The 12,329-nt window shown below is 35.4% G+C and overlaps 1 protein-coding gene across 1 annotated transcript in view; it reads right to left on the bottom strand.

Moving 5' to 3' along the window:
- The window catches only part of MGT9 (magnesium transporter 9), an 80,202-nt gene extending 69,228 nt beyond the window's left edge, over window positions 1-10,974 (bottom strand). Inside the window, exons 1-4 of the mRNA XM_089807420.1 lie at window positions 10,255-10,974; window positions 10,020-10,049; window positions 9,519-9,678; window positions 9,121-9,242 (exon numbers count right to left, since the gene is read on the bottom strand). Of these exons, the coding sequence (XP_089663546.1) occupies window positions 9,121-9,242; window positions 9,519-9,678; window positions 10,020-10,049; window positions 10,255-10,524 (582 nt within the window). The 5' untranslated portion in view covers window positions 10,525-10,974. The remainder of the gene's footprint in view (window positions 1-9,120; window positions 9,243-9,518; window positions 9,679-10,019; window positions 10,050-10,254) is intronic.
- Between the last annotated feature and the right edge of the window lie 1,355 nt (window positions 10,975-12,329).

The raw sequence follows: 12,329 nt of genomic DNA, 5'->3' as shown, positions 1-12,329 counted from the left end.
CACTCAGAAATATGAATAATGGCTCGGTACTCAATTCCACACACACCAAGAAATTGATACTATATAAAAGAGCGGCCACAGGTCATAATAATAATAGAATACTATCAAATATCCTCCAATCAGAAAAAAACAATGAACCACTCACAAACAAGTGCTGGAATGATCAATGTCAAGTCTGGAAACCACCATGCAATGTTCAAACCTAATTGTAGGTCTGATATTCAACTGTTTGCACATCAAAACAGCTATAATATCATCAAACACCTTTCCAAAACATCAAAGAACACCTCCCAACATTACCCAACAGCAACATACATCAGCAGCACCACTGAACAGCAACAAAGGGGCCAAGAATGCAGGAAATCATACCTACCAGATCACGCTAGATCTGCAAGAGGTACATTCTCTCCTGGACCATACTTTTCAGGCTGGAAAGTACTCATACTCCTTCAAAATCACACAGTTGGGCTGGAAATGAACATTAATGAGTACAGCTAATGTAGACTAATCAATACCATGAATATTAATGGTCAAACAAAGGCATCGATTCAACAGAAATTTATATGCTAATGTTCTATAATGTATATATACATGCTTTATCCATGTTTTCATGAATATCATGTTTTATCCATGTTTTTGCATGAATATTTAAAACTTCTCTATATATTTTAAATCTCCCCTATATTTTATATAGCTGTCTCGTACCAATCCCCTAAATTGGCAGAAAACATCAGCCCAGAAACGCATCCCTCCATCCCCTGCCATCCCTGTCCAGGAGACTTGGGATAACATAATTTATTTTGTATTCTTGAGTTATCTTCAATTGCCTTCCTTTTCAAAACAAGGAAATATAAGGGTGTTATTACACTAGCATGGTTTGTTACCACTTGTAATGAAATTACTTAACATGACAAGAATATAAACAAAACAAGATAAGAACTACTGATAAGAATGAGTCACTTCATGGGAGCAACCCCCTAAAGTCTTCCAATAAATACAGAACTTGCAATACCTTCCTCAACAACTCCCCCAATGCCTCCTATTTATAGGTGTCATTGGGCAATATTCATCCACTAATACCAATCAAACTGACCTAAATTAGAATAAATATTATTAAGAACTAATATATAACTAACATAGAGATTTTGTATATCATAGTTGGTCATCTCATATCCCCATGCATCCAAAGGGTTAGGGGCGTAACAGTTTAATTAATAAAAAATTCTACACCATCTTCAACTGGCCCTTGCATTTCTAAGTTTCTAGCATTATAATTCCTACATTTTTAACTTCTAATACCAATGGGATGGAACCCAAAGGGAAAAGAAAGGCCATGAGTTTGATCACAAACCCAATTATAGATATGTAGAATGCATATGCTCAAGAAGATGAAGATGATCCCACTAGAAAATTCTTCTAAGCTGATGGAAATCCACTTCTACTGCTCAATCTCAATATCACAAGAAGGCATTTGCCAATGTACACACTGTAGATTGATGTCATTGTTGGAAACTACAATTGTTATGTTGTCATTGATGTTAAACCTTACTGGTGAGATAGTTGCTACCTAAGTAGAGTGTCACATCATTTGATTGATGAAGAGGATTTGAAAAGAAGAGATAACAAGAAGACCTAGTGGAAGGTTGAGTGGAACTACAATTGGCACTTGACTAGTTGGCACCTTGGTAAGACAATGTGTTGTTTAATCATTACACTAAGTGGAGAAGATAGTTGAATTGGATGCCTACAAGAGATGATCAATAGAAGACCAAATGCATAGGTGAAATCGAGCCACAGAGTAGAAGATTAACTTATACTTGAAGTCAAGTTTTGCTAATGTCAACCGAGTGAATAGTATAAGCTGAGCAAAAATAGTGTCAATTGAGCATCAATAAAGACTGAGTATCAGAAAAGTCAAACCAAGCGAAGACAAAGTATGCTAGGCAGGACAGTTAGTATTGCCCGAGTTATCTAGTGATGGCCAAGGCCGAGGAACAAAGTATTGGCCAAGTGACAACATTTGATAGTTTGAGAAGGAATTCAGATTCCCAGCCGACACAGTTGAATTTTCGGATTGGTCAAAGCGCGTAAAGGATAAGCATTGATGAGCTGGAGCATTTAATGCACGGTAAATAGTGTTTGAGCATTCCTAGGCATGGATTCAAAGAGAAGTTTCAAGAAGTGTCTAGAAGGAGGAGGAAACAAAATGATGGAAGGATTTGATGAATCTGATCCAACCCTAAGATCAGCAGTGATGTTTACGTGGCAAAAGATCAAAGCTACTTGTTTAAGGAGGCATAAGGATAACCTAAAGAGGTTGGAGTGATTGTTGATTCTGTTGATTAGCGAACTTGAACAAAAGGTTGTGAAGAGTTCAGCAAAGGTGAAGTGTTGATTGCTTAAAGGGTTTCCAAGTGAATCAATGATCGAGATATAAATGAAGGCCAGTCAATGGATTAGCAAATGAGCTACATTGTGATTTGCAAAGTGAGTTTTATTTATCAGATCAACCTGTTGTTACTTTCTAACCATTTTATCAGTTAAAATCCTTTAATCAAGGTTGACCTAACAATCATTTATAAATCCTGTAATCAAGGTGACATTCTAATGGGATGTTCTTCAACCCTTTAACCAGGCCACTCCTAATAGGGTGATTAAATCCTTTAATAGGATCACACCTAACATTGTATATTGTAACCTTTAACAGGGTTGGGTCTTAACTGAGCTCACTTCAGAGGAGTGAAAAATTGGTAACATGTTACAAGTGGTTTTTTTCAAATTGGGTTTCAACATTTAATCATGTTGTCATACTTATATGAATGCTATTTGATGTGTTTAATTGCTTATTGCTTGACATTCTAGTGGTAGGTTACCGTTGGGACAGTGAACTACAAGTTTATGTTACTAATAAGTTGTTATAGAGACCTAGTGGACTAATAAATAAATCTGAGTTGTTAAAAGTGGTTAAAAGTTTATTTGGAACAGCTAGACCTAAGAATAATTGATTTACCCCCCCACCTTTTCAGTTATTCTAAAATCATTCTAACAATTGGTATCAGAGCTTGTGGTGCTTGTAAGGAAAGTTTAAAGGGACTTAAAACTAAAGATCAAGATGTTCAGAAAGGAGGTACCCAAGTTGAACAAGGAGAACTTCCCTGCATAGTAGAGTTTGATGAAGCTGCACATTGTTGGAATTGGAGATTCACTAGTATAATTCCTGGAGCATAACTACATAGCAGTACCAACACCTATGACAACCCAGCAAATGCAATGTTGGAGATTACATTTGCCCTAAGTTACTCAGAGTTTGATGATATAGAATGCACTACTGCAAAGCATATGTGGGACAAATTGACAAAGATCCATAGTGGAGACAAGAATGTACTATGAGCTAAGTCAGTAAGCTTGAGAGGCAAGTTTGATGATATGAAGATGAAAGAAGGTGAGAACATTGCCCAATACTGTGGCCGAATCAAACAAGTGGTGAATACAATTAGAGGAGCTGAAGGAAAAATCAGTGATAAAACTGTGATCAGTAAGGTACCAAGAACCCTGCTTCCTATTGATGCTATTAGAGTTTCTGCAATACAAGAATCAAGATGTACTCATGGTAATGATCTGACCTTGGATAGTCTAATTAGAAGGCTTGCTGCTATTGAATTGTCAAATTTTGATAAATCTACTGCCCCTACTATCGAATATGCTTTCAAGTCAAAATTGGTTATACATAAGTCTAAGAAGAAGATAGGAAAGTATGAGGATAGTGTAAGTGAATCATCTGATGATGATCTTGAGGATCTTGAAGAATTAATGGCTAGAAGACTACCAAGAGGCAAAGGAAAATTCAAAGGTAAACTTCCTATAATCTGTTTTTCATGCAATAAAGTTGGTTATATTGCTGCAAGATGCCCTGACAAGGATGAAAAGAAAAACAACAAGTACCAAAGAAGAAATAGACGAGACAACAAAGGATACAAAACTACAAGGGAAAAGGTAAGAAATCTTGTTACATTGCTGAAGAAGAAACCGATAGTGATTCTAATAGTCATGATGAAGTTGTTTATGTTGCAAAGAAAAAAAATTCTGATGAAGATGAGAAAACTGCACTTATTTCATATGCGAGGAAAGGTGGTAGATGGATATTTGACAGTGGCTGCTCATATCACATGACTAGTGATAAAAGTAAGTTTGAAACCTTAGAACACAATAAAGGAAGTTGTGTTAAGTTTGGTAATGATGCACCATGTCTTGTGAAAGGTAAAGGATAAATAAAATTGACAGATAAGATCATATGTGATAATGATTATTGAGTTGAAGGACTGAATTACAATTTGCTGAGTGTTGCACAGTTGAACAATTCAGTTACAAAGTTGACTTTCAACACAAGAAAGCTAAGATTTACATTGGTTTTGGAGAGCTTATTGGAAGTGGAGAACAAACAAAAGGTAACTTATTCTACCTTGACCTATCTGATGATACATGCTTGTTTGCAGAATATGAAGACATTTGGTTACGGCATAAGAGTCTATGTCATGTCAACTTTGATAATTTGTTAAGCATTAGCAAAATGAAAAAAGTATGAGGATTACCAAGATTGAAAAAACCTAGTAATGTAATGTGTAAACAATGTCAATTGAATAAAATGACAAAGTCTATTTTCAAGAGCAAGACCTAATGTATTGAAGTTAGTTCATATTGACCTTTGTGGACCTATCAGAGTGCAAAGCTACTATGGTGGCAAATACTTTATTTTATTTGTTGATGATTACTCCAGAATGATGATTGTGATGTTTTTTAAAGAAAAATATGATGAATTTCAATTATTTAAGTGGTATTTGGCTACAGTTGAAAAGGAAATAGATAAGAGCTTGAAGTGTCTAAGATCTAATAGAGCAGTTGAATTTATATCTAAGGAACTCAACATATTCTGCAATGATAAAGGAATCAAGAGACAGATGTCAGCACCAAGGACTCCTCCACAAAATGGTATGACTGAAACGAAGAATAGATCAATCATGGATTGTGCTAGGATATTGATGATGGAGAAGAATGTTTTACAAAATTACTGGAGAGAAGCTGTAAGTACAGTTGTTTATACTTTGCACTAAGTACAAGTCAAGAAAGGTACAAATGTTACACCTTTTGAGTTATGGTATGGATATGCACCTAATGTGAAGTATTTCAAAATATTTGGAAGCAAATGTTATATATTGACAGACAATAGACATGGAAAACTTGATGCTAAAAGTGATGAAGGCATATTCCTAAGATATTCCACTAAAAGCAAAGCATATAAATGTTTGAATTCTAACACTAACAAAGTTGTAGAAAGTGCAAATGTTAGAGTTGATGAATATGCAAAGAAAAATGAAGTTGAATGCAAACAAGAACCTAAAGACTACAAGAATTATGTATATGTCTATGAAAGAGAGCCTAGTACCCTACCTAAGCCTGAAAAGAAAGTTGTCGAGCAATAGCCGCCAGTGAATGTCAAATCACAACAAAAGATTGTCTAGCATCAGACAATTGGAGCCGAGCGTCAGAAAGTGATTACCGAACAACCAGAAGAAGAAGCTAAGATACAAGAAGTGCTACCATAAGTGAATTTACAAGATGAACCTAATGAACCAGTGCAAAAAGAAAGAAGAGTTGAACCTGTGCTAGCAAAGTATGTAAGAAAAAATCATACACCAGATCAAATCATTGGAGACAAAGATTCGAGAGTTATGAGAAGAAAAAGGTTAAGGAGTGATACATGCTCATTGTGTGAGTATGAACCTAGATCAATCAAGGCTGCACTTGAGATGAAGATTGAATTGCAGCCATTAATGAAGAGATTGAGCAAATAGAGAAGAATAAGATTACGAAACTTATAGTTGACACCAAGTTGTGCTTATGTCGATCGAGTGAACACCATAAGCCAAGCAAATATAGTGTCAACCGAGCATCAGTAAAGACTGAGTATCACAAAAGTCAGACCGAGCGAAGACAGAGTATGTCAAGCAAGACAATTAGTATTGACCAAGTTTTCTAGTGATGACAGAGGTCGAGGAATATAGTATTGGTCGAGTGATAGCATTTGATAGTTTGAGAAGGAATTCAGATTCCCAGCCGACACAATTGAATTTTCAAATTGATCAAAGCGCATGAAGGATAAGTATAGATGAGTCGGAGCATTTAATGTAGGTAAACCGTGTTTGAGCATTCCTAGGCATGGATTCAAAGAGAAGTTTTCAAAAGTATCTAGATGGAGGAGAAACGAAATGATGGATGGATTCGATGAATCTGATATAACCCTAAGATCAACAGTGATGTTTAAGAAGCAAAAGATCAAAGCTACCTATTTAAGGAGGCGTAAGGATAACCTAGAGAGGTTAGAGCAGTTGTTGATTATGTTGATTGGCGAACTTGAGCAGAAGGTTGTGAAGAGTTGAGCAAAGGTGAAGTGTGATTGCTCGAAGGGTTTCCAAGCAAATCAATGATGGAGATATAAATGAAGGTCAATTAGTGGATCAGCAGATGAGCTACATTGTGATTTGTATTTGTAAAGTGAATTATATTTATCATATCAACCTATTGTTACTATCTAACCCTTGTATCAGTTAAAATCCTTTAATCAAGGTTGACCTAACAATCATTTATAAATCCTTTAATCAAGGTGACATTCTAATGGAATGTTCTTAAACCCTTTAACCAAGCCGCTCCTAACAGGGTGATTAAATCCTTTAACAAGGTCACACTTAACAATGTGTATTGTAACCTTTAACAGGGTTGGCTCTTAACCAAGCTCACTTCAGAAGAGTGAAAAGTTGGTAGCATGTTACCGGTGGTTTTTCCCAAATTGGGTTTCTTCGTTAAATCCTAGTGTCATACTTGTGTTAAAGCTATTTGATGTGTTTTATTGCTTATTGCTTTACATTTTGCAAGTAGGTTACTATTGGGACAGTGAACTGCAAGTTTATGTTACTAATAAGTTGTTATAGAGTCTGAGTGGACTAATGAATAAATTTGAGTTATTAAAGTGGTTTAAAAGTTTATTTGGAATATCTGGACCCGAGGATAACTGATTCACACCGCCCCCCCCCCCCCCCCCCCTCAATTATTCTGAAATCATTCTAATAGTCATATGTCACCTCCTAGAAAAAACACATTGAGAACCATCCTCCTGAAAAAATACATTCCAAAATTCATTAATTGATAAAGAATATCTGGTGAATGAGCCATAGGTATTCAATCATCATGGATGGGAAGACAAACTGTCCCCAAACAACGTTGAACATTATTTCAGAGATGCTACTGAGGAGACTGTCCCTTCAAATGAGCAATATGGTGGTCAGGGATTCTTTTTTGTCTGATGTGACATATAATATGTCCATTGTAACTCATTTTGATTTTTCAACTGTCATAAGGACACTAACACTCCTAACTTTGGCAAGAGCTATAAGTGTAAAGATACCATGCTTAACTTAATTAAGGCCACAATTCTTGTTAGAGACACCACCTTGGCATTTTATCATGACTAATTCTCTCAATCATCCAATAGATGTGATCAAAATTTAAGAACCTTTTACAAATGGTGGCATATGAAAACTAACCCAAATGGTTTGTAGAGAAGCCTAAAGCAAGTGGAGGTGGAATGGGTTACTCATGATGATGATCAGGAAGTCATGGTGGTGTTCATAAAGGACTTGTAGATAAAGTATACAAAACTTCAGCTAACAGACCCAATATGCTGCAAGAAAAGATAGTCCACTGATAAGAATTCTTGTCACCTCTTTTAAGTTTTTTTTGCTCCTCTTCTTGCTATGGAGACTTTGTTAAAATATAGTTCTATCCATCTAGTATTAGGAGAGAATGCTTCAATAAATGTGAAGAAACTTGGTTTACATATTGCAAGAGAGATATGTACAAAGAGGTCATGCAACACAATGGAACGTAGATCCCAAGGAGCCAAGGGAAGTTGATGAAATCTTGGATAGGTTAGAATTTCAAAAATTTCTCATGGCAAGGAGCAGTCATGGAATCTCTATCTGATGGTGACCATGATAATCTAGTTTGTTGCTCAATGTTGCTACGCATTATTACTTTGGCAGATTGATCTTAAATGTTCAGTTTATAACCTCAAACTTATTGATAATTAGTAATAAATAACAATTCTATCTCAATTCACTTTCAATGTCATGGATAGTCATTGACATAACTAGATTATTATATTAGCTTACTAGATGAGAATTACAATTTTGAAATTTCAGCCCTTTATAATGTGTGAATATCATTCACTGCTCAATTATGGATGTTCTTTAATTTCAGCTTTCTTTCACTTTGTCTATAATATTTTAATAATCTTTTATAATTTACTTTTCAACTGTTATTTTTGCATATAACTCTACCAGCCACCCTCATACTATTGTTAAATTTGGAAAATCTTTTTGTATATTATTCTTGTTACTGTTATATAATTCTAGAATGCCAATTTAAGATCTGCTATAGCTGATTTGATAGTTGGTATATCTAAAGCTGAAAATGGCAGTTACTCTGAGACAGATGAATAAATCCAGAGTTGCAATACTATAAAGTTGAAGCCGGTGTAATGAACAAAATCACTACAGTGCATAAAAGTGAAGCCTGAAACAGCTGGAAACTACAAATTGAAACTTCTAAAATAATATTTTTGGAAATTGAAGGAAACAGTGAAAGAGCAGTAAAGTGTTTGCTTTTGTAAGGGGATCCGAATGCAAAATCAGACCAAATCTAAGGCAATATAGGGACTGCCTTGATATAAAGAGAGTCTTCAAGCCTGTGCAAACGAGCTTTCTTCCAAAACCATGCACTCATCTACTACCTAGGTTATATTCATGCTGTTTTTTAGTTCAAGCTCTTTTTCCTTTTGCACGTGATATAATTTATCATGGTCACATAGATGCACCATATCTATCCTGCAGAAATTGATCTCAACGACCTCACCTGCAATAAATCCTAATGGACCCCACTAACTAAAATGAACAATTTTAAATATCATGAACAGTACTGAATAGGGTTCATAACAGTTGCAGGGCAAGAGAACAAGAAGGAAAGTAAGAACCCAATAAAGAATAGGACACATGAAAAAACAAAACTTACCTTAGATGTGAGTTCGTCTAAAGCTGGATATGCAGCAGTCTCTAATTCTGTGGTACGAGCATCCAGAAAACTACATATAGCCTCTAAAGCCACCTCAAGAGCACGAAATTCGAAGGGTGACTCTACAATACAGAATCAGAAACATCATGGAAATCAGAATGGAAGAAACATAGAGTAGAGAACCGTCAATCAAAACATTGCAAGGGAATTCCAACAAAGAGATGTTCTTATGTATTTGATGTTTCTGCAGTGCATTATTATGCAATATTTTTTTCCTTGAAAACAGCTTGGGGTCCAACACAGTAGATACATGGGTATGATGGGAATAAACAATGATCCTAGACCCAATACAATTTTCTACAGAATAGAAAAGTTGAAGAAACAGTACTCATGCCCACCGTCTTCCGCAGCATCTGTGCATTCTTGCTGTGCATTTGATTGCTGTCTTCCATCTCCCAGAAGGTCTTCCCTATGAGCGTTGCTTAACTTGGGCAAACGCCTGCACATCTCTTCAAATATTGGAATGACATACTCATCCCCGGGGTTTCGCAGAAGGACCTGCTTGCACCGATCATCATATGAACCTGTCATCCTCATTACAACCTTAAACTTACAAAATGCAACAAATTATCCAGTTTTGGTTCATACTGGCAACAACTTCAGTAGATAAAGAGAAAGCGACTCAGTAATCAAAGCCCAACTAAAACTAAAGCTGCCACCACTATAGCAGGTGATGGAGCCGACTAAAGAAACGGAATCACTGAGTTGTTCAAACGGATTGGCATAAGCCAGCACAGTCGTAACTCTAGCAACTGAAATTCAAATTGGGACAAACTCTAAAAGCCACCTTAAAACTATACAGCATAGCATAAACCGAAAAGGGTAAATCGACAGCATACCTCTTCTGCAGTGATAATTGCCTTGATATGCTGCATGCCAAGTGAAAATTCAATGCATCCGTATCAAATTAAATAGACCCACATCAAAATTCAATTAAGCTACACCGAATTCATTAAACCAACTTCAAACTCAATCCGAAAACAATTAAATAAATCACAAAAAAAAAAAGTGGAGAGAATTATAATTGACCACAAAGTACAACACAAATTGAAAAAGATAAAGTTGGGAAATGACCTCCAAATTGAGAACAATTGCCCGTTCACGTCCAAGAATAGTGGAGGGGTATGATAGAAGAGGATCAAGAATGCGGAGATCTCTTGCATGGATTCGAAGGCGGTGCATTATGGAATACTTGTCCGCATCCAGCATTTTGGTCTCCCCATTGCAGTCCAGAAGAGCCCAGCTTCTCGATGCCACCTTCTTCTTGCCCGCCTGCTGCACATCGTTAGAGACTGAGCCTGAGCCTGCTCCTGCTCCTGCTCCCCTCCCCTTTGCCATTCCCATTACACCATATGCCCGATTGCAACTATTTCTTCCCGCTTTTCACGTGTCACTATCTTCACTGATCATGGCTGGAGAGAGCAGTTTACATCAAAAAACGAAAAGTACGGTCTGAAGAAGACCCCTCCACTAGAACCCGCAGGAAAACAAGAATTGCAGGTGCAATCAGAAAAAAGGTTTCTAATTTCCACCATATCCGTCCCAACCGTAGTTGCTATTGCAAAAGAAGAACCATAACAATCATACTAATAATATATACGGGAGTGGGAACTGATTATACGCCGTCTTCTTCGCTTTTCTCCCCCCCATCCGCTCCCTGCCCTTCACACAAATTTTTATTCGACTATAAATTATTTCCAAATTTATTATCATTAAATCTGAATCGTATTTTATTACATCTGCAACTTAAAATAAAACTAGCCGCATCGCGTCAAAAGGATGTTTTGGAAGCATGCTTCAGGGGCGGTGCAGCTAATGAGCTTATAAAGCGACAATCTTAGAAGTTGACAGTTTTATTTTTAACTGATTTGATTCACGCTTGAAACGGACCTTCTAAAGAAATTATTTTATGTCGGAATTTTAATTATTATTTATCTTTCTTTAGATTTAATTTCTTATTTATCTTTCTTTAGATTTAATTTCTTTTTGAATTTTTTTAAAAGTTCATTTACAATTAAATGGCTGAAGCCTAGATTAATTATTATTATTTTTTGGAATTAATTATTATTATATGTTAAACGAAGGTAAATTTGAACCCAAGACCTCCCATATGAAAGGCTCGCAAGTTATCATTACGTTGTAGACTTTTGCATTGATTTTTTTTTTTATGAGTACTGAGAATGAATTTTCATTATTAATAGGTAAATATATTAGTAATTCATTACTTTAGTTTAAAAATATATATTATCATATTTCTAATTAATTATCTTTATTGTTTCTCACATTAAATTATTTAAATTTAATCTTGGAACAATATTAAAATTATCTCTTTCTTAAGTCATTTGTATCAAGCATCCATCAAACATCTAGGAGATGTGTGCATAATTAAGTAACATGCTCGTTCTGACATGTTAGCACATCTATTTATCACAAGGCATCAACCTCTGTTATTCAACTTTCTACATCAATTGCTACATCAACACATGGTAAGATTCTAGTATGGAAGTAATCATTCCAAAATACATTGCATGTATTCTATTGATATCAATATCTAAGTATTTATCATGTCACGTCATCATAAACACGTCCATTCCATTTGTATAGTTGATTATAGTCTTCCAACCCTTTTTAACTAATATTCTAGCTTGTTGAAGGCAAAGATTCTTGAATAGTGAGCATCAAACCATGTTCATCAATACCACTAGGATTTTCCATAACAAGTAAAGACAATAGGCAGGTCCCTTTGAAAGTAGATAGGATTTAAAGTAACACAAGAAAAATGAATCAATTTGTTAGGATTGAATTTGTAATTGTTTGGGATAAGTTTTACACTTGTATTCTTGCATAATTCCAAGATTCACATACTTTAATCAATTCATGATGTATTCTTTTTATTTTGGGTAATAGTTGTGTGACATAGCCTTTTTCCATCGCCACTTCCAAATTAATAATTTTTTTGGCATTTGATTCCTACTTTAATATTTAGTCAAGTACGTGTATTTTGTCCCAACTCTATATCCATGCTAATTTGGTTATTATTGTTTAATTAGCATGTACTAGCCCTATATATATTAATGTAGGGGTGTTTTGTTTCTTCACATAAAATGTAAACCTAACATTTTAGACCATCTAAGATATTTTCTAAGGTT

Source organism: Cupressus sempervirens, chromosome 10, assembly GCF_028749045.1.
Source record: "Cupressus sempervirens isolate cs-2001-9-10 chromosome 10, ASM2874904v1, whole genome shotgun sequence".
Lineage (NCBI taxonomy): Eukaryota > Viridiplantae > Streptophyta > Pinopsida > Cupressales > Cupressaceae > Cupressus > Cupressus sempervirens.
The sequence above is the reverse complement of the archived record's forward strand: the minus strand, read 5'-3'. Positions and strand labels throughout refer to the sequence as shown.